The sequence below is a fragment of the Micromys minutus genome (assembly GCF_963924665.1).
Source record: "Micromys minutus genome assembly, chromosome: 26".
Lineage (NCBI taxonomy): Eukaryota > Metazoa > Chordata > Mammalia > Rodentia > Muridae > Micromys > Micromys minutus.
The window spans coordinates 16,230,197-16,257,656 of record NC_137961.1 but is presented as its reverse complement, the minus strand read 5'-3'; the positions used below and the strand labels follow the sequence as shown (position 1 = coordinate 16,257,656).

Sequence of the window (27,460 nt, the reverse complement as noted above, 5' to 3'; positions counted from 1 at the left end):
AAAACAAAACACAAACAAGCAAAAACCTTATATACATTACAGTGGGAAGTAAATTAACAAGTGGACAAAGAAATATTCACAAACATATTTCATTAACCATGAGCATTAGGAAGAATGCTTCGCTGGCCTCCTTTAAAACCTTCATCTAACCCTGAGAACGAGGATCAAATGTGATCATCTGCTGCCCTCCCTCAGTCTTCCACAGAATCACTAAGACACTACAGCGAGGCAGAAGCCACTGTGGTTGCCTTTCATAAGCACTGGGAGTCACCCCATCATGAAGGCAACTGGTTAACTGTATGCTGCTATTTTACATGACAATATGGCCATGCCACCCTGAAGGTGCCTAATCTTGTCTGGTTTTCCATGACATAAGCAAGGAAGAGAGCAGGTCTCTCTTCTCACATGCTAAAATCCTCTGCCCCAGTGGGCAGCTCTTTCCGTATCATTACCTCCCTCAATTCCCCCACTCAACCAAAGCAATCCACAATCAGAGCACCAAAAATGGTTTAGAGAACAGACAGTAAGAGTGGGCAGAACACTATTGAAATTCCCTCCTCTACAAGACAGGGATACTGTACTTGTAACCTTTCTCGATACCAGGAGGAACTGAGAGAAGCTGGAAAAAGTTCACTGCACTGCTTACCAGACCCAACACAAGGATTCCTGTTATTCTAACTCCTAACTAGCAAGTTATAACAAAAGATATACAGATAAATAGATATTAAGATACACATATATACATACATACATACATTCAAACATTGCATACATACACTACATATATCCATGCCAAAGAGACTTCTTTTGTATAGAAACTAGCCCATGAGTGACCTAGATTTCTAATGTAATTGAGATTTTAAAAAGTAAGCAGAAAATTACCCTAGGGCTTCTTTGGAATAGTACTCCATTAGAGTAATGAGACTTTGAAGGTTTTTGTCAAGGCTGAAAACGTGGCCAACAGCCGATCTTCCCACAGGATTAAAAGTGATCAAATAAAGATTATGGAGGGTGCCCAGAAGATCGGAATGGTCAGTGTCTTCACTGGCTGTACAGCGCTGAAAATGGCTGAACAGTTCTGAGATGCACTGCAGAGTCTGAGTTGAGCCCTGTAGCCACAAGGCAAAGGCATCATCAACTCCATCAGACTGAAGGCCTTCCTCTTCGTCCTGATCATAAAGGTGGCACAGAGCTCGGATCAACAAGTTTGTGGCTTCATACTCTGACATAAAAAAGAGAAGGCCCTTTTGTGACTGTGCAAGAGACTTTAAAACATCCTTTGTGGCTTGCAGCACACCAGGGTGGGCACTTGTTACTGGGATCGACAGAAGCAAGGTGACCAACTCCAGGAAGTGATGGCTGTGAAGATACCTGTGGGAGCCAAGTGACATGTCAGGTAAGTGTGAAAGCACTCTTCCCTCCTCAAATCCCGAGGACTGCAGAGAGGAAACACCTAGATAGCTTTAATTACAGAAACAGTTTTCCCAGAAATTGAAATAATCATTACAATGTGAGTACCAACTCTTTTCTGTGGTGTTATATGAAAATGGAAGTTCTGAATATCCAACAGACCCTCTAGAAATGACTGAAGACAGGTTTTCTTGTTTTTACATAATCATGACTAATTCTGATTCTCGTTTCTAAGCCACCTCCTTTTTCTCTATGGTCTCACTCTACTTATAAACACCCCAGAAACAACTCACAGGCCATATGAAGCTCAAGAAAAACAAAAGTCAAAAAAAAAAAAAAAAAAAAAAAAAAAAAAGAAAGAAAGAAAGAAAGAAAGAAAGAAAGAAAGCCTCAGTCCTTATTAGGAAAAAAAAAAAATGTATAGCAGCCCCTCAGAGTGTGGTACACCTGGACCTTAAATCACTAATAATCCAAGAGCTAAGAATATAGCCTTGTGGCAATTTTTGGTATTCAAAGATCATTATGCTTAATCTATACTTACCAAGAAAACTGTTTCCATGTTACGTTCTGTCCTACATGTACTTTATGCTTATGGTAACTAGTGGGATTTCAATGCATTCTATCCAACCTCTAAAAGAATTAAGTACTGACAAAAAAATATCCATATAGTGTTATGCCAAAATGCCTTTAAAAATCTGTATATGTATTCCTCTTTTTTTAAATAAAGTTGTAAGAGAGGGAAAAAAAAAAAAGAGTGCTAGTCTGTATCCAGGGAATATAAGGACTTAGATTTAGTGTATATGAGTTATTATTACCAGAGAAAAATTAAAAATTATAAACTGTAGCATGGAAGTAATTACTCCTAAACACAGAATTTTTTTTTTTTTTTTTTTTTTTTTTTTTTTTTTTTTGGTATTTTTCCCCTCTAAGAACTATTCTTTTGTCAGGCTGGACTAAGACTTTCTATGCAGCCCATGCTAACTTCTAGTTCATGGCAATCCTTCTGACTCAGCCCAACCAAGTGATGGGACTACTGGAGTCAGTCACTCGGCTCTGGCTTCAGATCTAGTACTCTTAAAGAGTGTGGTTCTGATCCCACTGAGGCTGCCAGCTCAGTGACAAATGCCTTTATTACTGAGCCACCTACTAGGCCCAGAACCATACATCTTAGTATGCAAAACATTTTTACAAGATTTATTTGTATTAACTATGTGTATGTGTGTGTCTAAGTATATAATGTGGGTGTCGGTATAGGATGTGACCTGAAGTGGCAGGGCCATCTGGTCCCTGTGAGGTGGAGTTACTGGCCGCTGAGCCTCTTATAAATGTGGGTGCTGGGAATCAAACTGGTTCACTGCAAGGGCGGCATGTGCTGTTAAATGCCGGGTCAGTTCTTCAGCCCCTAGCACGTGTAATTTTAGGAGAAGAGGAGTTTAAAAAGTATTCACTACTAGGAAACAGACTGTTTTGGTTTTATGAAACAGGGTAAGGCACTGTAAACCCAGGCTGGTCTGATACTATGTAGGCAAGGTTAGTCACAAACATGTAACAATTCTCCTGCCTCTACTTCATGAATGCTGGGATTATAATATGCCACCTTGCCTAGCTAACTAAGCTCTTCTAAAATCAGTTTTTTAGAAATGATATCTAAAGAGTTCCAGGAAAAAAAAATGTTTCTCAAAAAATCTGAAACAGAAGGACTTTAACAAAGTTTAGCTTAATGCACATTTGTTAACTTTGGGTTAAAAAAGTATTTTACTCTGAAATCTGAAAAGTCTGATTTACATTTTCACATGTATAGTCACTAAACGGCTTCTGTAAACTACTAACATATTACTAAAAGGTAGATGAAAGGTTAGAATTTTTATCTATCAAAAACTAAAATTGACTTTAAATTTTTAAGATTAATTTTTACCTTATGTTATGGGTGTTTTGCTTGCATGTGTATGTGTGTACCATGTGTGTACAGTACCCACATCGGCCAGAAGAGGGCACTGGACCTGGAACCGGAGTAGCTGATGGTTATAAGCCACTATTTGCTGAAAACCAAACCCAGACCCTCTAGATGAGGATTATATTAAGTAATGAGCCATCACTCCAGGCCTTAAAATGAGTTATTTAATCCTTTCACTGCTTAAACTAGGGCTTCCAGAACATTCTTATCATAATATTCATTCAATTATTCATGATTATCATGGTAAACACCCTCAGTAAAAGCTCTCTATAAACTCAAAGGTAATTCAAAATGACACAATTACCTCCAGGACATCCTTAACTTCCTCATAGACTGTCTGCAAAGTAGTTACCACAGCAAGCTATCTCTACAAAGACACACTTACAAGGTGGGCTCTTAGCCAATATCTGCGAACAAAATTTCAGAGTCCTAGTTTGCCAAATGTTAAGGATGGCTCACCATGTCTAAGTTATTTACACAACCAAAATAATTTATGTACATGTTTCCTTTCTGGAAATAGAGAATTCTGGAATACTACAATAGTGAATTTGTTCAGCATCTCTCTCTCTCTGCTTTTTTTTTTTTTTTTTTTTTTGGAAGCTGCAGTGTCAAGTTTCTTAAGAGCAGTTAACATTTCTGTCCCCAGGGGAGTCTAGCAAGTTCCACACAAGTCAGAGACTCTGCAGACAGTGACCATGTCTCCCCAGACTCTGCCTAAAGTAACTTACTCCTCTGTGAGCAGTGCCTTGGGTCCTTGCTCAGTTCTGCTAAAAAATACCAGAGCTGACTTTGTAGATATACTGTTTGAAGAATCTTTCTTTTTCTTCAAAGTAATTCCTCCAAAATGTAATGATGCCTTTTCTAAGATTCTCTGACTCCTAATTTACAAGTTCATGTCAATAAGACCATAGTTCCAATTCTTGCTGTGACTAGAACGCTCCAAATGCTCTTATTCTTCCCCATCTCGTCTATCAAGTCTCAATCTAGAAACTACCCCTCACTGATACTCCAGAGGAGCACAGTATCTGTCTTCCCTTCCTGGTACACACCACTACAATAAGCCAAATACTAAACAACCAATAACTTGAATCTCAGACTTGCTAATTTTCTAATTTCAGTGACTTTTCTCTCATAATAATCTTGCAGCATAAAATTTTAGAACACTACTTTAAGTATATCTGCTACTCCAAGGAGAAGTCAGTATCTTCCTAATTCTGAAGCCATAGCTCAGTGTCCCTAGCATAGCACCCAAGCCCTCAGTTCCCTCTCATCAGCAGATAAGGAGTGAGGAGGGGCATTTAATAACCAGGCAGTACCACTCTCAGTAACTGTCTGGAAGCAGCTCTCTCCTTACACTCAGTGCCTTCTGCCACCATCAGGACAGACTCTGTACCTCCCACGTCATCAAAAATGAAGCCACCAACAAGTGCCGAAATTCCTTTGGTATATATTTCCAATACTACGAAAGTAACTATATTTGTGTACTCACCTGGTTTCTACTCTCCTGCCAGAGCTATTTTTTTAAGACAGGGCCTCACTAAATGGCCCTGACTGACCTAGAACTAGCTATGTAGACCAAGCTAACCTTTAAGTCACAAAGATCCAAATGCCTATGCCTCCCAAATGCTGAGATTAAAGGCACATACTGCCATACCCAGCACACTTCTCAAAACCTCATCCTAGCAAACCCTGTTCCAGAAATTGAGCTCCTCCTCCCACTTCTCCATCCTAAGTTTTAAAATCTGTCATTCTTCCTAGTTAACAAGTGTGTTTTCCCATTCCAGAAAATGAAAGGAAAAAAAAAAGGCTTCCTTTTTGTCTTTCTAGATGTTGCCTTACTTCTTCATTCTTTATTTTAAAAGGTCCTTACATAGCCCATGCTGGCCTCAAACTCACCATGTGGTCAAGGATGACATAATACTTGCGATATTCCTGCCTTCACCTCCTGAGTGCTGGAATGACATGCTAAGGGTGGAACTGAGCTTCTGCAACCTAGACAAACACCTACCAACTGGGCTGCAACCCCAGGCCTGCACCCTCGTTTGCTACTTGCCTTTCAAGTCAGGTGGGCTGAAAGAGCAGCCCACACTGCTTTCCCACCCTCTTTCTCAGCTCATTCGTCCTTCAGCTCTGTTACAAGTTCAAACAAAACAAAACAAAACCCTACATTCCTGGAGTTCTAACCACAATGTGCACTCCAAAGCTCATGACATGACTTCGAATCCTTATTTTCTCAGCCTTGCCTGCTTCCTAGTCCTACTTGTTCACTGGCTTCTGCTTTGTTAGTGTGCATGCCATCGTTCTCTCCTCCTCTCTTGCTGCTTTCATTCTAAGCTCTCTACTCTCTGGGCTAACATACCAACGCTCCCCCGTGTTCCATCTCTCACACTGCAGTCTGGGAGGACCGGCAGTATCTGACCTCACATGCCTGAGTGAAAGGCATGAGACTGCGCAGACCACCCACAGGAAGAGAAGCCCAGGAGCACAGAGCAGTTAAAGTCCTAGTGGCCAGTGTAAGAGGGAAAGAGCTGGAGAACTGGGCCCCGCCTGAGTCTCAGTGGAGTAAGAAGAGAACAGTTTGGCCAGTTCCTCAGAGGAACCGCAGTGGAATGAGCCCCATTTGTCCACAATGACAAGTCTCCCAACACTTCCTCTTATGTGCTTTATTCCTCTCCATATCTTACCTCATCACAAAGCAAGAAAAAAAAAGTCATAAAAATAAAAAAAGGTCTGCCTTTCCATTTGTTGTGAGTTCAAAAATTCTAAGCAAACTGTCAAACGGCAACATTTCCAAATTTAAAACAAAAGTAAACATCTCTTGTGGATGAGTAAAAACCTAGTGTGGTTGGATCACTGCATGAGATACTAACAGTGATAAAATTCCACTATCCCAGAACTAGAAGGACTGATGACAGAAGCAAGTGATGACACCGCAGACACACCACCATAACTTAGGATGGACAGGAGCAGTCAGGAACCAGGGTTTTACAGAAGGCCTCTTCTTCCGTGCCAACCTTTACCATGTCCCAGGAAGTCAGCGGCCTTTCATTTAGTTTACTCATACACAACTTACACAAGCACTGTTATACAATCACCTATGTTCCTAACTCGACTGTCAACACCAACACAACGCAGGCTCACTCAAACAGTAATGGATTTCTGAGCTTGCTTCTGAATACCTATTTTCAAATATCAACTATCCTTACACAATTATGTACTACATATGAACAGAAAAACAATCAAAGTCACAACATAAAACTCCCTCCAGTGATCTGTGAAATATCTTTCCAAAACCCAAGTATATCTTACCTAAAGAGAACAGGGTATGGGTCATCCCTCTCTGGAGGTCCAGTAATCCGTGCTATTGTTGGGAAAGACTTTACAGGAGGCTGGATCATTGTATGAGGTGCAGTTTCCATTAAATGAAAAACCTCCTCTAAGAGATTAATGAGCTTTTCTATTTCACCTTCGCTTATATTTGAGGACTCCAGGAGATCCATGTCCATGGAGGCTTCTACTTCATTCTCATAATCGGGGTTTGCTCTCTCCAGTACAGCGTCTGTGTCATGCTCAGGCTCACCGTGGTTAGGAACAGATGACGTCTTCTCTGCTATATGGTCGCCAAGTCTTTTAATCTCTGACAGGATTTCATAGAAGTGGCATTTCTGAAGAATAGCTGAGCCAGCAGTGACAACCCTCACAGTCTGATCTAGAAGTATGAGCTCCAGAAGTTTTTGATAGCCACTTTTCTCATTTTGGGTGCTTCTTAAAAAAGCCTCCATTCCTTCTGTCATGCTAATGACACTGTCCAAAGCTTTAAAAGCATTTAACTTAAGGGAAGAAGAGACATGATCAGCAAATAGGAGATCAAACAATACATTGATCACTCCTGCTTGTAGCAGTTCTGTGACTCCTGGAGCCCCACATTCTGCTAACGAGGTCACTAGCTTGGTCCCAGCTTTGAGCTGGCGGACGTTTAAGGCTATGGGCTGGCGGAAGGCCACCTGTAGGTTTAAAGCTTGTATTGTCCAGTCTACCAGCTGCCCAAGGGAGCCTTGTTTTGTGTTTCTCAACTGCAAGTAGCTTAATCCTTTTATAATTAAACTTGGGATTTCTTCTAGAGCCGTCACCCACTTTGCCCCCCTATCTTCGTGATACAGATCTAGCAGTTCAGTTAACTTCACCGAAGCTTCTATTGCCCCTGAATTTTCTTTATCTGGACCCTGGTCCTTCATTCTGCTGATTTCAATTTCAAAAGTAGTTTTGTACGGGCAGCTGAAATACAAGAGCGGCACTAGCTCCCTGTCATACGGATCATACGTCATAGGAGGAACAGACGCCAGGTCTTCTGGAGTGTATTCAACATCAAAGTTTGGATACTTGAAGGTTTCACGTTCCAAGTCAGCAATTCCATCTTCATCACTAGAGATCTGCTCGTAGCCATCGTCCCCTGAAAGGAAGTTTAGACAATATCTGAGCACTACATCACTCTTATGACTGTATGAACAATAACTAATCACTACCCTGGGTTCATGGTAAACCAAGCATTTGAACTTTGAACAAATGATTTCCTCAAAAGAAATCAACTTTTGCTTCCCCTCATAACAAGAACTGACAATACGTACACTCTGCGATAGGATGATTATGCATAAGCTTACTGACAAATTTTCCCATTATGCCTGTTGAGCTTTATAATTAATTCTGTGATGACACCTTTTCCTGACAGAAATAAAATCAGAAATCCAAAATAATAAAAACAATTCTCTTAGAGAAAGGAAATGAAGCTTAACCTTCTGAGACATTTAACTTCTGAAGTTACTAACTTTGCAGGCGTCTGTGTATGAATATGTGCACGAGTGCCCAGGGAGGCCACAGGAGTCAGTCATGCACATCCTGGGGACAGAAATCAGGTCATGAGGTTTGCCAGCAAGAGCCTTTACTTGATGAACTATCTTGAAAGCTCAAGATTTCACTTAATTCTATTTAATTATTTATTTCTATTTATTTGAAACAAAGTCTCATTATGTAAACTAGGCTGACCTGGAATTCACAGACTTGTCTGCCTCTGCCTGCTGCGTGCTATATTGAAGGTGTGCGCCACCATGCCCAGCCCAAGCTTATTTTTAAGATTTGAAAAAAAAAAAGAGTGGTAAGGTTAGGTAAGAACAGTGCAAGCTAGGCATGTGCTCAGGGCCTGTGATCCAATACAAGAGGACAAGAGAAAGGCTCTGAGTGCCGCCAGCCTGGACCGCAACAATGCCTCAGGGCTAGAGATATGGCTCAAAGGTTGTGACTACTGATGTTCTTCCACGGTGCCCAAGTCCCATTGCCAGTACCCACATGGTGGCTCACGACCATCCTGTTCCGAGGGTCTGATGCCTTTGTGGACACTGTACACGTGGTACAAAGACATGAATGCAGGCAAAACACCTTTACACAAAATAATACATTTTAAAAAATGTCTCAAAGAAGGTAGAAAGGGAGACTGGTTTAGTACTGCATCTCATTTCTTACAAATTAAGAATTTTTTAAAGATATTTGAGTTAATGGGTCAATTAACAAAAATTGACCAATTTTTTAAAAGGAAAACTAAAACCTAACCAAAAAATAGCACCACTCAGCCACATGTACTTAAACTGAGCTATGGAGACAAATTTCTGAAAATATCACAGCATTTTGTTAAAGTATTTCTGCAGCATCTATCTTTAGAAAGTAGGCCTAGCTTATGATATACCAATGCTACTCTAAAAGTAACCTATTTTTAGATCCTGCTTCCCTGACAAATGCTTACCAAGTAACAACTCATGCATAAGCCAAACAAAACCTTTCCCCAGGGAAATGCCAGAGACAGGACTTGGGGATGGTTAAAGAGAGGGAACACCGTCATATCAAGAAGTTAGGTGACAGAGAATACAGTCAGGAGACAGAAACCTCATTTGCTATCATGCATTAAGGGCAATCTACAAGACCCTCAGAGTTCCAATTCATTACGGCTGCTATTAACTTCTGTGATGCTTAAAACAGCATGCACTTAGTGTCTAGACTTTAAACTCAGAAAGTCCTAGCTAACATTACACACCTTCACCTTCTTCATCCTCTTCGCCTTCTTCCTCTTCCTCTTCCTCCTCATCATCAGGAATACTGTCTACTGTTTGGCAGTCATCCTCATCTTCATCTTCTTCTTCCTCTACATCCACATCATCTTCATCATCTTCTCCCTCTTCTTGCTGTTCTTCTTCTACCTCCCCTTCATCCGAATACTGACCCTCCTGCGGGACGGGACTCCTGTCAGGAGAAATGGGCTCAAAGTAGTCTTCTCTATGGGGAACATCCTCTTCCTTGTCACCAGACACTGGAAAAAGTGAGATTTAAAGCAGATAGTTCAATGGTTTAAACATCGTAAGGCAGCAGGACTAGAGCTGCAGCCACATAATACATGTTAGAAATTAGCTCACAAACGCTTTTTAAGAACAGTAGATTAATAACTTGAGACTGTTATCTGACATATGCTTCTAATCCTAGCACTTGAGAAACAGAAGAAGGAAGAGCAGGTGAAGGCAGCCTCAGCTCCACAGTTTAGACTACATGAAACTCTGACTCACAATCAAAATAAGTCCCACTCACAGTATTTATTGTATAATTTCATGTACTAACAACTAATAAACTAATTTATAGTATTTTATGCTCTGTAGTATATATGAAATTCTTTTCAGTTTTTAAATTACTAACCTCATTTTTTTTACCAATACACACTACTTATTTTAACTGCTTTATAATATTACATCAATATTCTATTTTCAAAGTACTGTTGGTATAACTTCAAATTAACAAACATTTTTAGTTAGTTGTTCTGCCAACAGGAACAACACAAAGAACCCCCTGACAGGATGAGAAAGCTGGAAAGAGGAGGTAACCATCAAGATTTGATCACCTTAGGTTTTTCATTAATTAATAAGTACCCCTTTAAGATCAGGAGGCTGAGGCAGGGGAATCTTTGAGTTTGAGGACAATTTGATCTGCAAAGTTAAAGCACAACTAGGGCTACACAAAGAAAGCCCATTTCCAAAACTAAAACAAAATAAGAAAAGCACCACATATCACCAGTGGGGGAAGGAGCTAAGAGAAGCACCATGGATCACTAGTAGGAGGAGGAGCTAAGAGAAGCACCATGGATCACTAGTGGGGAGAGGAGCTAAGAGAAGCACCATGGATCACTAGTAGGGGGGAGGAGCAAAGAGAAGCACCATGGATCACTAGTTGGGGGGAGGAGCTAAGAGAAGCACCATAGATCACTAGTTGGGGGGAGGAGCTCCAGCACAGATTTTACACCTGGCAAGGACATAGGGTCATCCTCATCATCATCAGGTGGAGGGGGTCCGGGAGGAGTTCTTGGTCCCCGAGGCTGGGGTCTTGGAGGACTTCCATTAAACTGATCTTCTTTCTCACCATCAGCTATAGATGGAAAACAATATGTTCAAATTATTAAGGTATACTGAAATGGACTCAGGAAAACTGTTTTCTTATCATGTGAGCTTCTCTTCAGAACTGAATGGGAGTACACACTTCTCCTGCCAAGAGACTTCAAAAAAACAAGCTGCTGACTAATCTAGAAAGCTAGAATTTTTAACTGCCCACACATGAAAATATGATACAGTCTAACACAATACCCTGGAAACATGAAAATTTCATTCAGACGGAAAAGTAAAAACAAAAGCTCTATTTCACTTTAACTGCCAAAAATTAGAAACTACTCAAATGTCTTTCAATGGATAAAAAGTTAATATACTCTGGGGTGGACTGGCACGGAAAGTGACAAAGCACATGTCCTAGGTTTAACACACACATGCACACTCATACTTACACACATACAAATGCCATACAGCACTCATACCACACACATACAAATACACCACACACACAAAACATACACAGCTCTGATAAAGTTAAATGGACAAATGAAAGGTAAGTTCTTTTCTCACAAAGAACTTACAATCTGGTTTTAAAAAAGAATGTTTTATCAGTACAGAAAAATAAAGGGTTTTTAAGAAGAGTAACATCAGAGAGTAACTGGGCTTAGCATGTAAGATGAAGAAAAGAGAAAAAAATTAATCAAAAAGTAGGCATTGTGAAGCCTACCTACAGGAACATGAGGCAGAAGAATAGTAAATTGGAGGCCAGAGTGGCCCAATGATTGAGGGGACACACACACACATACACACACACACACACACACACACACACACACACCTACTAGGGTTAAATTATTTTAAATGGGGCTAATAACAAAAAAAAAAAATGTAAAAACAGATGGAAGAAGCAAAAAAAGAAAGATGGACAGAAAGCCAGCTCGCCAGCGCATCAGCCTGCGAGCTTTAAGACTGTTTAAAATGCCTTCCAGAACCAGGTGTGGTGACACAACACACTTTTAGTCTCAGCACTCAAGTAGGTACATCTCTATGGAGTCTAAACCAGTTAGTGCTACATACTAATATCCTGCCTGAAAAAGCAGGCAAGCTAGCTAACTCTTCAGGAAAATAGAGAAAAAAATAAAATAAAAATGAATTCTTACTGACAAAGAGACTGACAAATATGTCAAATCTGATACAAAGCCAGAGGAGAAAGTAGAAAAGCTCTTTGGATCTTCTTGCTATAACGGAACATAGCAGTTTCAATGGGAAAAGCAAAGTCAACTTCTCACCATGTTTCAGATTCCTTTTCAAGGTTGGCTGTGGCTGGGGAGGAGGTGGAGGTGGAGGTGGAGGAGGTGGAGAGTCTCTGTCATGGCTTATCACTCTATCTACCGATCCATAGATTGCCAGGGTCAGACAGTTGTACCAGCCTCTCAGTACCAGACCATCAGTATTTACCTGATTTAGAGACGGTAAAAGATCTCAAATTAATGTTTTAATATACCAAAAGCAACATGATATTACACTAGTTTATGGTTCAGCTAAAGTCTTTAAAAACACTGCTGGAGGAACTGGAGGTTTGGCTCAGTAGTTATGAGTGTTTGTAGCTTTTCCAAAAGACCTACGTACAACTCTAGATTCTGAGGAGTCTGGTGCCTTCTGGTCTCCACAGGCACTGCATTTAAGCTTTACACACACATATGCATAGACCTATAAACACATATACAAGTAACATTTTTTTTTAATTTATAGAGACTGAACTATGGCTCATCCCTTAAGAACACTAGCACTAACTGATCTTAGAGAGGACCCAGATTCTATTGTCAGTACATGTTATCTCATAGCCATCCATAACTCCAGTTCCAGGGAATTTGGTACCCTCTTCTGGCCTTCAATGACACCACATTTGTGTGATATACAAACACACATGCAGACAAAACACGCAGATGCATAATTTTTTTGTTGTTGTTGTTTTTGTTTTTCAAGACAGGGTTTTACTGTATACCCCTAGATGTCCTGGAACTATCTCTGTAGACAAGGTTGTCCTCGAACTCACAGAGATCCACCTGCCTCTGCCTCTCAAGTACTAGGATTAAAGGTGTGCACCACCACTGACTGGCTAAAATTAAATATTTTTAATAAAAATAAGCAAAAGTAAATACAAGCATTGCTGATGATACAAAGGCCAATACTGGTGCTAGTGACCCACAGACACAGAGTTTACATGGTCCTCCAGTGTCTGGACTTAAACCCATGCTAAGACTAAGTCTTTTCATGTCCACATTTGATGTCAACTTTCTTCAAAGTACAGGGACAAGCTCTCAAGCAAAAGGAGAAAAGTGAGAATGAACTAGGGAAGAGTCATGAAAGGAAACAGCCCTCCAGTCTCTAGAACGATAAAGTGCTGTTCAGCACTTCTCACATCAAAATCAGGGATATATGCTCACAAGTAGCCACAAAATAAATAATTCTTACAAGCAAACTTTCAGCTACAAGTGATACTCGGGTTACTATGTAGGCCGCTGACACCCGCCTTGCCCCTTGCAGCACTCAATGCATTTGTCTTTCTTCTCTATGTATCTCTGGCTGTCCTGGAAGTCACTCTGTAGAACACACTGGCCCCAAACTCAGAGATCTACCTGCCTAGATCTCTGCTTCCCACGTGCTGGAATGTTTGTTTGGTTGGTTGGTTTGGTTTTTGACTTTTAGACAGGGTTTCTCTGTGGAACAGCCCTGGCTGTCCTGGAACTCACCTTGTAGACCAGGCTGGCTTCAAACTCACTGGGATTAAAGCTAGATGACAGTATACTGCCTGGTAAACTTGTCTTTCTTAAAAAATGTTTTCATCCCAAAAGATCAAAGATTACCAACACGGTTAGTCTGCAGTATTTCCATATAAACTAAATAGATATAACAGCTTACATTTTCATCACCTGATCACTAGCTCCACACATTACTGTGAAGGGTCACAGCAAGCACCATCCCTTAACAAAATGTGAGAGTCTCAACAACAGCCCGTACTCAAGCTGGGTGTGGCAGCGTGCACCTGTCTTCACAGTGCTTGGACAGAAGCTGAATGCAGGCAGTGGGCAGCAATTATGGAAGACGTGGAACACTCACTGTTTTTACTTCCAACTCTATCATGGATATTTTTGGGGTTGGTGGATTAACACACAAAACATATCTGATACTGAAAGCATAAAATTTAGATGTGAAGTGGTGTCACACACCTTTAATACCAGCACTCGGGAGGCAGAGACAGGTGGATCTCTATGATTGAAGTCAGCCTGGTCCACTTTGGGATGGATGGATGGATGGATGGATGGATGGATGGATGGATGGATGGATGGAAGGAAGGAAGGAAGGAAGATAGATCAGAAGTATAAAATATAATATGAAGTTGATGTCTTCTGTTCTGAGTAACTATGCTAACTGTATAGAAGTTCACTGAGATATACACACTTTGGGTCTGTTTAACTTTGGTGTGTAGTACTTTTATTCATTTTCAATATTTTTAAATAAAAATTGGTTTTGGGGGTTTGGTTTTGTTTTCATTTTTTAAATTAAATAACAAAGAAACAACGTTTCCTAGAAACCAAAGCCCTTGACTTGTAAATTCTCTTCCCAGGCCATCTTGTGAGGTAAAGATGAAATAGTATGTGTCGCTGAAGCCTCTTCTGGAGGCACTCTGGGATAAAAGCAATCATTAATCTACTTGAGGGACTCTCCAGGGAAATTGGAGAAAATCTCAAAGATGATACCCGGGACTAATCATCAACTCTGAGCAGACATCCCACTGCAAAGCAGGCTGTGGTGCATATGAAAGACTGGGCAGGAAGTTCAGGAATTGAAAGGCAAGCCTTGGCTACTTAGTAATCTTGGACTTATCCTGAGCTACATGAGACCCTATCTATTGGACTCAAGAAATGACTTAGTGTTAGCAGCATCTCTGTTCTTCCAAAAGTACCCACAGACAGATGTATAACCACCTGTAACTTCAGCTCCAGGGAATCCAGTACTCTCTTCAGACCTACATGGCTATCCGCATTCATGGGTGGCATACATGCACACAGATAAACACACACAACAAAGACATAAAATAATAACAATGCTTTAATTTTAAAGAGATTTTATTTTACTTTAAGTAGTGTGTCTGCCTGTGCACACACACATGAGTGCAATGCTCTTGCAGATCAGAGGCCACAGATGATCCCTCTGCGGCTGGAGTTATGGAAGACTGTGAGACCCCTGGCATGGGTGCTGGGAACCAAACTCAGGTCCTCTACAAAAGTGGTACACACTCTTAACCTCCAACCCCCCAAAATAAAAATAAACCCTTAAAAAAATAAGATATATATATATAAAATATATATATATGCAAGCAAAAAGGAATCCTATTGGAAGAAAGATAAGTAAATAAAAGATAAATTTGCATAAACAGGATCAAAGGATTAAATAAATATAACTGAGTTAATTCTCAACCTAAGTGGACCCACATTATTTCTGTATTTCAGATCTTCCATTATAGGACTATAAATAAAACAGTATTTGGTACATAAAGAAATAAAGCAATTACTGATGTAAAGAAATATGAAAAATATATCTTTAAAAAACTTTAATAAAGGACTGGAGAGATGGCTCAGCAGTTAGAAACACTGACTGCTCTTCCAGAGGTCCTGAGTTCAATTCATAGTAACCACATGGTGGCTCACAACCATCTATAATAGGAGTTGATGCCCTCTTCTGGTGTGTCTGAAGACAGCTACAGTGTACTCACTGTTAAATAAAAAATAAACATTTAATAAAGAGTCTAGAGAGATGGTTTATATTCTTGTAGAGGACCCGAGTTCATCTCAGTCCCCACGAGGCAGCTCATAACTGCCTGTGAGTTTAGCTCGAGGAAGATCTGGGAAGACATATATACACATACCTACGTACAGATACATATGAGTAATTTTTAAAAATAAGTCTCTTTAAACAACAAAAAACTTTACAGGTCATAGAAATATCTAATAATAAGTTACTGGCCTGACTGCTGTAACTTTATCTACGTAAACAGAAGAGAAGCCCTACATGTGTGTATATTTGTGCACTATGTGCATGCCTTATTGTCAGCGGAGGTCAGAGGAGGGCATCAGATCTTTGATACCAGAGTTACAGATGGTTGTGAGCCACCATGTGTCTGGAAACAAAACCCAGGTTCTCTGTGAGAGCAACAAGTGCTCTTAACCACTGAGACATCTCTAGAGCCCCAGTACTTCCTTGTTTTAAAACATACTTTATTTCATACTTACCATAAAACTGTTCAGGCTCTTTGGACAGAGAATAATGAGATTTTAAAACAGTTTAATTGCAAGATGCAGACAAGAGATAACATCCTGGAACACTGGGTCCAGCTCTGTGTCACTAACTTAGATCAACAGCTGAACAGAAGCAAGAACGGCAGAAACAAGGTGAAAAGGACACGTTGATAGTTACCTTTGAATTTGGTCTAAAGATGATAGACGTATTCTCATCATATTCCAGACTGTGAAAGACGGTAAGAAGAAACACAAAGGTTCAAATAATAAGTACTACAAATTATGAAGTCTGGCTAGTGAGACAGCCGACTGCACACTTACTACCTAAGTCTGCTGACCCAAGTTCAATCTCTGAAACCTCCATAAAAGCAGAAGGGGAAAATCAACTCCACAAAGTTGTGCTCTGACCCATAGGCCCTCAGCATGGAATGTACACATAAAATAATAAATAAAACCTCAGTTCCCAAGTCAGAGCCATGGAAGGTACCTGTGGCCCTGTGCTGGGATCTCAGCCCTAGGCAGGCCAGGGTACTGAGAGGGCTCAAGGGTTGTTGCGGGGGCCCAGTGGTGGCCCTTGGGTGCTTCTAGACACAACCTGGGTCTACAGCAGATGTACTACAGTGTCCTATGTTTATTACTTTCTGTAATATTTAAGAACTGCTTAAACATACACAAAATGTACAGTTACTAAAACAGCTAAAAACTTATTTCCCCCTAAGTAAGAATGGAAGGGGCTTCTGTTGTTCCTACATAAACTAGAACAATATTAAACAGTTTCCTATACTCTTTAAATTGCTACAACTTTATGAGTAATAATCATACAACTTTTTCCAAGTCTGTTTTCATCAGTTCGATATACTGTATTATTTAGGTATTTTCCTTCTATGAAATCTCCCATGTCAGATACTTTATCTGAGTGTTCCTCTGTTAGAAGAACTTGTACAATTTATAATAACTTAAAATTAATAAGGAAAATGGTTTTCACCAGTGTTTAGTTTTATATTGTGGTACTCAAGTTAGAATAAAGTGATAGAAAAAACAAAAATAAATACTTTTTCAGGTTTTTCTATTTTCAAATATTTCAATATAAATTTTTCAAGCCACAGAAGACTCTGATGTAATTAGTTTGGTATAAGCACACACATAAGTTGAGATCTTAAAAGCACCTACAAATAAATCTAAAGAACAATCAGACAGGGAACCACAGCATTACACTCTAACAACTGTGCACTATGTGTACACTTTGGGGCTGAGGATGTCGCTTTGTGTTAGAGTACCTGCCTGGCATCCACAGGCCCTAAGTTCAATCCCTAGCACTCCCTCCCACCCCCAGAAAAAACACATTGAGACCAAAACTTAAGAAAAGTGCTCACTCTACAGTTGGGAGCACTGCGCAGTGTAGAGCATATGCGTAGTTGTCTACAGTCCTGGGGTTTTAAAAATGTTAAATTTTCAATATAATTTCCTAAGAAATTAAGAGGATCAGGAAAGACAGAGTGACATCGACTAATTCCTGGCAGAAATGTATTTTTTGCATCTTTAAGCTAACTTTAATTTTCCTCATGTTGTACTAAGTTCATATTAAACCCATTCAATGGTTATTTTGCCTAATATAACTTTTAAGAATCAAAAAACTGCCTTTTCCACATTAGGTTAGTGATAAATCATATAATAGTCTCTTGCTTATGATGCATGCATATACACATGAAAAGCAAGCATATGATGGCTATAATTTCACAAACTTAAGCTTTTATTTTGTTATTAAGATTCTCAGGAGTTCAGCATTTTCATAATGCTCACAAAGAAAACTGTGTCTACCACAGATACTTCCTTCTATCTACAGAACAGAAGGTTTGTTTCCTTGCTGAGAAAGTTACTTCATACATACCTTCCCAACCTATCAAAAACTGGAGCACTTGGTTTGCTTACATTATTGAAGAATAAGTCTAGTTGAAATGTATGAGGAGATGTTTCCCTGTAAATCAAACAAGAACAAAATGTCAGCCTGTTTAACAATTAGTTTCTACAGTCAAACAAAAACACAGTAAGTAGAAAGTCCTGAGCAATCTTAAGACCAAAACAAAATATTCCAAAGATTTAAATTACAAAAGAACATGCACACACACACACACACACACACACAAACACACACACACACACACACACACACACACACACACACACACGGGGCGGGGGAGCTAAAAATAAAAACTGGGAGCAGAGGTGGTGCGTGCCTTTAATCCCAACACCCTGGAGACAGGAGCAGGTGAATCTCTGGTCTACAGAGGTAGTTCTAGTACAGTCACGACTGCTACACAAAAAAACCCTGTCTAAAAATCAGTCAATCAAAATAAATCTTTTTAAAAATACATCAGGCTGGATTGTATTAATCCCAGCACTCAGGAGGCACAGCCAGCCTGGTGTACATACAGAGTTAGTTCTGTGTATTTCTAAGTTTTATTGTGAGGGAGAAATGAGACAGTACTGTTGAGCTTAGCACTTGAGACAGCAGGTGCTGCACACCAGGTTTGGGAGCAGGAAAAAAAATAAATACATTTCACGGCATCAAGATGGCTCAGCAGACAAGACAATTTCCACTGTAGATCATGTGACCTCAATTCCAGGGGCTCACACTGTGGAATAAGAGAACTGATTCCCACTAGATGTTCTCTGACCTCCATCATGACTCCATGATACAGGAAGGGTCACACACACACACACACACACACACACACACACGCACGCACGCACGCACGCACGCACGCACGCGCTTAAATAAGCAATAAAAATGTGTAAAAAGATTCCCTGAAGGTTTTTATGTTTGTTTTACTCCACTAATCCTTAATTTGATTGTTATATATGTTAACTATATGTAAAAGTTTCTGGTACTTTTATATCTCATTACAACATAAGGAACCATTCGCCCCCAGCTAGAACCAGGCAGTTATTCTCTGCAAGGGGCAGAGATATACCACCTGCTGTGGTGGCCAAGCTTCAAGATGTCTCCAGTGGCCCATGTTTCCTGTTACTCAGAACCTCTCCAGTCACCTCCTATACTGTTCTAGTCTCTTAAGTAAGAGGATATAGTAAAGCTCTCAGTCCTAGGAATGTTACTTGTGCACCTCTCACCCTGGAGGAAGCTGTTATGACTTGAGCAGGATGGACCTCCATAGAGAACATCTGCTACTAAAGAACAGCAACCTCTCACAAGAGGCTATGTACGTAAGCTCCACCCCACCCCACCCCATTCCCACCAGAGATGACAATTCCAACCTGCATCTTGACTACAAAAATAAAGGAAGTAAAACAGCTTAGGACAAGTTAATGCAGCTGCCATCTTCAGTTAGTTCTTAGGCAGTCTCTCTTAGAAACCCAGAGCTTGCTGTTTCATCTAGACTGACTGGCCACAAGCCCCAGAATCCTGTCTCTGCTTTCTCAGCGCTGGGACTGCAGGTTCTGTTAGCACCATTCCCTTTTTAACACAGGTGCTGAGGATTGAACTCAGTTCCTCACACTTGTGCAGACAGAATGTAACCAACTGAGCCATACTAATTAATTCCTTTGGGGTGGAGGGTGTTACAGGATCCCACATATCCTGTATGTAGCCCCATCTGGCCTTCAACTTGCTATGTAGCTAAAGAGTGTAGCTACAGAGAACTTTGAAGACCTGATTCTCCCAAGTGCCAAAAATACATGCATGTCTCCCTGCACGGTTTAAATTTTAGTTTAGGTTTTGTGGTCATTGTTTTTCCAGACAGCATTTATAGTATCCTGGCTGGCCTTAAACTTCAAATCCTCCAGGTTCTACCTCCACAGTGCTGGATTATAGGCATGCCACACTTAGTTTATGCTATACTTGGGGATCAAATGCAGGGTTTTGTGCATGCTGAGCAAGCACTCTACCAACCAAGCTAATTTCTTCTCTCCTAAATTCCTTAAACATGGAAAAAAAGTTATGAGATCTATTACAAATAATTAAACTAATTTTTTTATATTTTACATTGTAATTTCTGAATAATACTTCTGAAGACTTTTATATCTGCTTCCATAAATAACCAAAAATTTTTCACAATTAGAAAGAAATGAACTTTGACCCTAAATCTGTCCCATAATATTCACCAGGAAGCAGCAAGTTGAACCATTTTATATAACAGAAATGGAGTTAAAAGTAGTATCAATAAAATGAAATGTATTAATATACAAAACCAATGCCTACCCTATAAGCTAAATGGTCTTTAAAAAATTCATTTATCATATATATTCACATTTTCACAGCCAAACTTCAGCTTGTATCTCCAAGCTTGAGAACTAAAATTAGAAAATAATGATTACTCATATCACAAAAGTCAAAAACCCCTTTTATGTCAATTATTAAAGTTATCTAATGTGAGGGAAAATAGTCTTACATTTTATTTCCCACCTAACCCAAGAAAGAGAAAGTAATACATAATCACTTGCTAACAGCCAATCAATGGCTGGCACATTTGAAGCTAGAAATTTATGAAGTCGTATGTATAGAGGGTCCAGGGAGTGGATCAATAGGTAAAGTACCTCCTACAAAAACATGGGAACCCGAGTTCACACTCCCAGCACCCTCATAAAAGCCAGATATGTCTATAACCACACTGGGTGCAGGGCTGATGGTGATCCAGTCTAGCCAAACACTTCATCAAGAGACAATATCTTAAAAAATAAGGTGGAGAGAGCATGAGGAAGACCCTGATGCTGGTCTCTGGTTTCTGTATACAAATGCACCTGTGTGTGTACATACACAAATACACAAAGTCACATGGTAGTTCATGTCTACAGTCTCAGCTACTTGGAAGACTGAGGTAGAGTCCTACATTAAAGATTGGCCTGGACAACTTAGTGGGACTATCTCAAACTAAGATTTTAAGAAAGGGAAGGTAAGGAAACAACACTGTAGAATACACCACTGGCCCTGAGTCAATCCCTACCCCTAAAACAAACAAAATGCACATTTTTAAAAGATTTATTTGTTTGTTTGTTTATTATATAAAGTACACTGTAGCTGTCTTCAGTCACACCAGAAGAGAGCATCAGATCTCATTACAGATGGTTTTGAGCTACCATGTGGTTGCCGAGATTTGAATTCAGAACCTCTGGAAGAGCAGTCAGTGCTCTTAACCACTGAGCCATCTCTCCAGTTCCGAAATGCACATTTTAAAATATTCAAATGAGGGGCTGGAAAGATGGCTCAGGAGTTAAGACCATTTGTTACTCTTGCAGAGAACTCAGCACCTACATAGTGGCTCACAATCATCCATTAAATCCAGTTTCAGGGGCTTTGACTTCTACAGGCACACACATAGTACACATACATACATGCAGACAATACACACACGTATACACACATATATTAGATATAAAATTAATTCTTTTTATTTTAAAGGGAAAAGTCTCAAAACCACTTCACCTATGCTGAGAATGACCAATGATAGAATGCTTACCTAGCATACAATAAACCCTGGGTCTGATCCTTAGCATTACCAAATAAATTAAAAATAAGAAAATACATATGGCAGAAAATACATATGGCAAGGCATGGAGACACACACATTTAATAACAGCACTCTGGAGAGAGAGAGACAGGCAGATCATTGTGAATTCAAGACCAGCCAGCTTGGACTACAAAGTATGTTCAAATCATTTAGCAGTTTCCAGTGTCTCAACACACACACTAAGAGAGAGAGAAAAAGAAAGAGAGAGAGAGAAAGACAGAGAGAGAGGTTTCCAATGTCTCAACACACCACACATGGTGCAGTGAGGAGTAGAGCATATTTAAGTTAAAATACACACACACACACACACACACACACACACACACACACACACAAAGAGTTGACTTACCCATATGCTCTGTTGTCAGGTAAGCCACTATGGGCTCGTACTCCAGGGGGTATAACCCGGACTTCATTGATATAAACCACACATGGAAAACGAACCACATCTATATGAGAACTCTGCTATAAAAAGGACAAAATTATACTGTAAGTAAAACAGTTCTTTTTCAATTCAAAACACACTTTTTTTCAGGCTTAAAATAAAACCAACAATTCTAAAATCCAGGGATGAGATGTAACAGTGTTGTAAAAGCACAAGCCTCATAAGTGAGAGATGGAGGTTGGGGGGAGTGTGCAGTGCAAGCCTTTAATCCTGGCACTTAGGAGACAGAAGCAAGAGAATCTCTGAGTTCGAGGCCAGCCTGCTCTACAGATTGAGTTTTAGAACAGCCAGGACTACACAGAGAGAAATCCTGTCTCAAAACAACAAAACAAAAAACTAAAGAAAACAACAACAAAGCACATGTCTCACATGCTCAAGACCCTCAAGATCAAAATCAAAGTTCTTATGATTAACTTTTATATTAACTATGATGCTGTATAAATCACTTTTTAAAAAATATCGGACTAAAGACAATTCGGCAGTCAAGAATGCACACTGCTTTTCAAAAGGACCAGAGTTCGGCTCCTAGCATCCATTAGATCTCAATACCAGGGAACTCAATCGATTCTCTTCTAAAAGGCATCCACATAAATGTGGTACACAAAGAGATACATATATACACATAAATAGTAAGTATTTGTAAATAGTTGATGATTTATCCTGACAATAATGTACCTCGAGTCTTGGTATTACATAAGATGTTTTGCAGCACATTTACCTCTTCACTCATGTTCTGCTTAGACCACACGTCTTCTATTCATGACTCAAATACTCAAGAAATTTTAATCAATGCTTCAAATACATGGATATATAAAACAGGCATCCATTGATAAATAGAAATGAAGCAGGCAAGTCTGAGCACACCTTTAAGTGGAAGGTTCAGACTGTGACATGCCTTCCACCCTTTCTTCCAATACCCTGCTGCTTTTCTAAAGCATAAATGTCCCAATGAGCGGCCCATGAACAGGATAGCAATGCTCTAAGGATGGCAGACAAATAGTATAGACAGAACCTGGACCCCAACACCCAAACTGCCATACTCTTCCTGGGCCATTTTCAATCCTTTTCAAGATTATTTAAAGAGAAAATCCCATGTAAGGCCACAAAGACAAACATTTAAAACAACCCTTTTTGTTGTCATTATTTAGTTATTTTTCATACTTGAGCTACTGTAGAGATGTAAAAAAAGAAAAAAAGAAGGAAAACAACTTTAAGTCAAGGTAACTTTGAACTTTTGGCCTTCCTGCCTCCACCTCCTAAGTGCTGAAATTTAGACATGTGCCACCAGGTCGTTTTATGTGGTAAGAGAGAACTCAGGCTTTAACACATGCTAGGCAAGCATTCTACCAAATAAGTCACACCTCCAGCGCTAAAATGTACTACTCAGAAACAGGAAATCTTCAGTATTAGCTGTTGCCACTTCTATTAACCATATATTACATATTTCTGTAAATTCAAGGCTAGCCTAGTCTCATAATGGGTTCAAGGCCAACCAGGACTAGGTAGTGAGATCTTGACTGAGAAAGAGGGTTTTGAGGGGAACTGGTGGATGAGGGAAAAGAGCTTTCTAGGCAAAGGGTAAGGAAATGCATCAGAGGAAAGTAGACAACCTTAGGTTTCAAAAAACTAGGTGCATAGTTCACAAGGACTAGAGGGCAAATGGGGGTGGGGGAGAAAAAGCAGGGCTGGGGCTGAACAGAGCACAACCAACAAGATTATAAAAACTGAGACCTTCACCCATAGACTTCACCTTCAATTCCTATTCTGTATCTCCATCTAGGGTCCTTCTAAAGACCCAAGGGACATCTCCATTTAGATACCTTTAGATACTTCAAACAAGTAAAACCCTGAACACTGTCTGTCCGTCATCCCTGATGCTACCCATCACTAACCATGTAACACCTAACTGCCTTCTGTTTCTACTCTCTCCCTTAGCTCACTCACCTTCTGCTGCCCTTTAAGCTGCCCCTTGGGCATAAATGACACATATTGCTTCCTAACTAAGCTCTAAAGCAGCAGTTCTCAATCTGTGGGCTGACATCCCTTTGGGAGGCAAAGGACCTTTTCCAAAGGGTCACCTAAGACAACTGGAAAACACAGATATTTACATTATGATTCATCACAGTAGCAAGATTACAGCTATAAAGTAGCAATGAGATAATTGTGCAGTTGGGGTCCACACAACATGAGGAACTGTATTAAAGGCCACAGCGTGAGGATGGAAAAGCACTCTTACAGCCCTTCTAGATCACCCATCCCCCTCAGTGTATCTGAACCTAGCACATACACTCAGACAATACTAAAGAAATAAAAAAAATGCAGAACCTATCCCCTTTTGCTATCTGTAAGAAGTCAGACACATAAATCCCAAGAGTTTAGTACACAAATAATAAATAGTATTACCATTTAAAGCCATAGGATGTCCATCTGACAGGAATGAGAGACTGACTTATTACTGGACAACCTTTGTGCCTTTTAAATTTGTACCTCATGCTTGTGTTATCTAGTCAAAACACAAAGGAATTTTTCTTTAAATGAGGCTCACCTTCATGGAGGTTTACTGTAACACACTGTTAGATTAAAAAAAAGAAACCACGCCCCTAAACAAGCATGAAGCAGTCAGAGATTACAACAACCCTATTCCTGCTCCACCATCGCCTCTAATTTTTCTTTTTTAATTAAAACAAATTGGGGGAATGTTGGGATTCTGTAAACCCCTCAGTTACCTGGCAATAGCCAGGTATACCCCACCCCACAGTTACCTGGCAAAAGCCAGGTATGCTCTGCTCCAGTTACCTGACACTATTAAAAGGGGCTGCTTGCCCCCTCCTCTCTTGCTTTCTCTTGCTCTCTTGTTCTTGCTCTCTTGCTCTCCCATCCTTACCCCTCCTCTGCCTATTCCCTTCCCCCATCACTCTCCACGTGCTCATGGCCGGCCTCTACTCCTCTTCTCTCTTCTCTCTGCCTCTACTACCCTCTTAACTCCCCCCATGACCTGAATAAACTCTATTCTGTACTTAAAAAAAAAAAAGAAGAAGAAAGAAAAGAAAAAGAAAGAAACCACAAACCAGTACTTGGACATTTATACAGAAGGACATACATTCAGGCATAATCATATGTACTAGAGACTTGAAAAATATTAATATAAAGAAAGCTGTTATTCAACTAGAAAATACAGAGTGCATACTAATTACATAGCTGGGGGTCAGATGAAAAAAATTAACTCACATCAAAAAACATTAGCTTTCCACTCACCAAATACTCTGTGTAAATCTTACTTTAAACAATTTTTCTAAAATACATTATATGCATACTGGAATTTTATCTTGCTTTTATTTATATTTGTATATCTGTTTGAAACTGTGTGTAATGCTGCCCAGGCTGGTCACAACCTTTCTTTACAGCCAAAGTTCATTTTAAAAGTCCTGAACCTAATACCTCTGCCTCCTGAGTGCTGGGCTCACAGGCCACCATGCTCAGCTGACCCTGTGGCTTGATCTGCAATACCGGTTTGTTTTTTTATTGAAGCATCATTTTCTAGTGATCAATCCTGTTGGTCTAAAATCAGTAAAGTGAACTTAAAAATACATAAACTGTTTATGTGAAGAACTGATTGTTGCAAGATGAAGGGGAAAGAGAGAGAGAAGATTGTGAATGAAGGCTGGATCTATGAATGGTTAGTCTTTTTTTTTAAGTGTGTATATGTGTGTGATGTGTGCTCTCAGATCCCATGCATATGGACGTAAAGCACAGCTCTGTGGAGTCAGTTCCCTCCTTCCCACCTACCATGGCTCCAAAATTGAAGGTTGTAAAGTTTGCCTGCCATATGCTTTTACCCATGGAGTCATTTGTCCACTCCATTTTCTAAGTTTTCTAGAATGAAATTTAAATGTGCAGTGCCAAGGGAAGCCAAAGGAAGGCACTGGATTCCTTGGAGCTAGAATCACAGACAGTTGTAGGCTGCCTGCTATGGGTGCTGAGAACCAAACTTAGGTCCCTCTGCAAGAGCAAGTGTTCATAATCACGGAGCCATGTCCATAACCCCAAGGACTGGTCGGCTGACTGACTGATTCACTATCTGTAACTACACACATTTCTGTATGTAAAGGGGAGTAGGTGCAGGTGACTACAGGCACCCAGAACCTAACCTGAGTCCTGTGGAAGAACAGTACACTTTTTTCCCTGCGGCTTACTTTAGTTTTAATCATGTGTGTTTGTACACACATGGAGATGGGGTAAAATCCCTGGAGCTAGAGTTACAGATTGCAGTGCATCTCCTGACATGGAAGCAAGGAACCAAATCAGGTCCTCTGTAAGAGAAATAGGTGTGCAGTAGGTGTGCTTAACCATGGAACCATCTCTCCAGCCCATTTTTGAAGGAATAGCAATACAAATCATAATTTTGGGTTTTTTTCCCTTTAAATATCTATTTTATGTGTATGTATAGTGCCTGCATAGACCTATGTGTATCACACGGGCAGGTGCCTGAGGAGGTCAGAAGGGGGCATTTCATCCCCGAAAGTGGAGGTATACAGCTGTGTAATCCTGGAACCTCGGCAAAAGCAGTAAATGCTCTAAACTGCTGAGCCTTCTTTCCAGCCCGTTCAAACAACCACTAGTAATTCATCTAGAACTTCTTGCACCCCTTTAGGACTCCTCTGTGAAAGTTGAATCAAAGGTAAACTTCCCTACAGATTACAAAGTTCTTTAAAGCAACTTAACCATCTTGTTTCATTTTTGCACATCACCTCTTCTCCGTGATGTACCTTGCATGCATTTCTTCCTCCTCGGTCCCACCAAATACGGGTGACATCACTTTAGAGCCAGGAAAAGTGTATGGTAGTATATTTCTTTCCTGGTTTGGTTTGGTTTAGTTAGTTTGTTTGTTTATTGGTTTGGTTTGTTTATTTGTTTGTTTGTTTGTTTGTTTATTATTTATCTATCTATCTATTTATCGGGGAGGGAGCCACTGTGTCTGAATGAAGTCAGAGGAAACCCTCCAGAGGCAGTTCTCTCCTTTGACCAGGTTGGTCCAAGAGACCAAACTTAAGCTCTCAGGATTGGCATCAAGTGACTTTACTCACAGAGCCAACTCAGGACCAACTTGATATGCCTATTGCCTTAATGAAATCTTCCTTGACTTCCACAAAGTAGCCTCTCACCAAAATTCTGTACCTTTATATTCACAAAGAGAGCTGAGTAAGTATCAACTAGAATTTCCTATATCGGAAACTGATTAGGAATTTTGTTTGGTTTCTGTGCCTTTTGTTTAGTAGGCTTTTGAAACAGGGTTTTATGTAGCTAAGGTAGACTTAAACTGAAGGGTTTTTTGTTGTTGTTGTTGTTAATTTTTCTGGGTTTTTGGTTTGTTTTGGTTTTTTTTTTGTTTTTGTTTTTGTTTTTGTTTTGTTTTGTTTTTG

The 27,460-nt window shown here is 40.0% G+C and overlaps 1 protein-coding gene across 2 annotated transcripts in view; it reads right to left on the bottom strand.

Moving 5' to 3' along the window:
* VIRMA (vir like m6A methyltransferase associated) overlaps positions 1 to 27,460 on the bottom strand; it is a 54,386-nt gene that overhangs the window by 25,042 nt on the left and 1,884 nt on the right. For both annotated transcript variants that reach the window (XM_080938617.1, XM_080938616.1), the window contains exons 2-9: positions 21,945 to 22,060; positions 17,962 to 18,048; positions 16,252 to 16,300; positions 12,063 to 12,231; positions 10,694 to 10,816; positions 9,444 to 9,716; positions 6,674 to 7,814; positions 883 to 1,371 (exon numbers count right to left, since the gene is read on the bottom strand). In XM_080938617.1, coding sequence (XP_080794743.1) covers positions 883 to 1,371; positions 6,674 to 7,814; positions 9,444 to 9,716; positions 10,694 to 10,816; positions 12,063 to 12,231; positions 16,252 to 16,300; positions 17,962 to 18,048; positions 21,945 to 22,060 — 2,447 coding nt within the window. The remainder of the gene's footprint in view (positions 1 to 882; positions 1,372 to 6,673; positions 7,815 to 9,443; positions 9,717 to 10,693; positions 10,817 to 12,062; positions 12,232 to 16,251; positions 16,301 to 17,961; positions 18,049 to 21,944; positions 22,061 to 27,460) is intronic.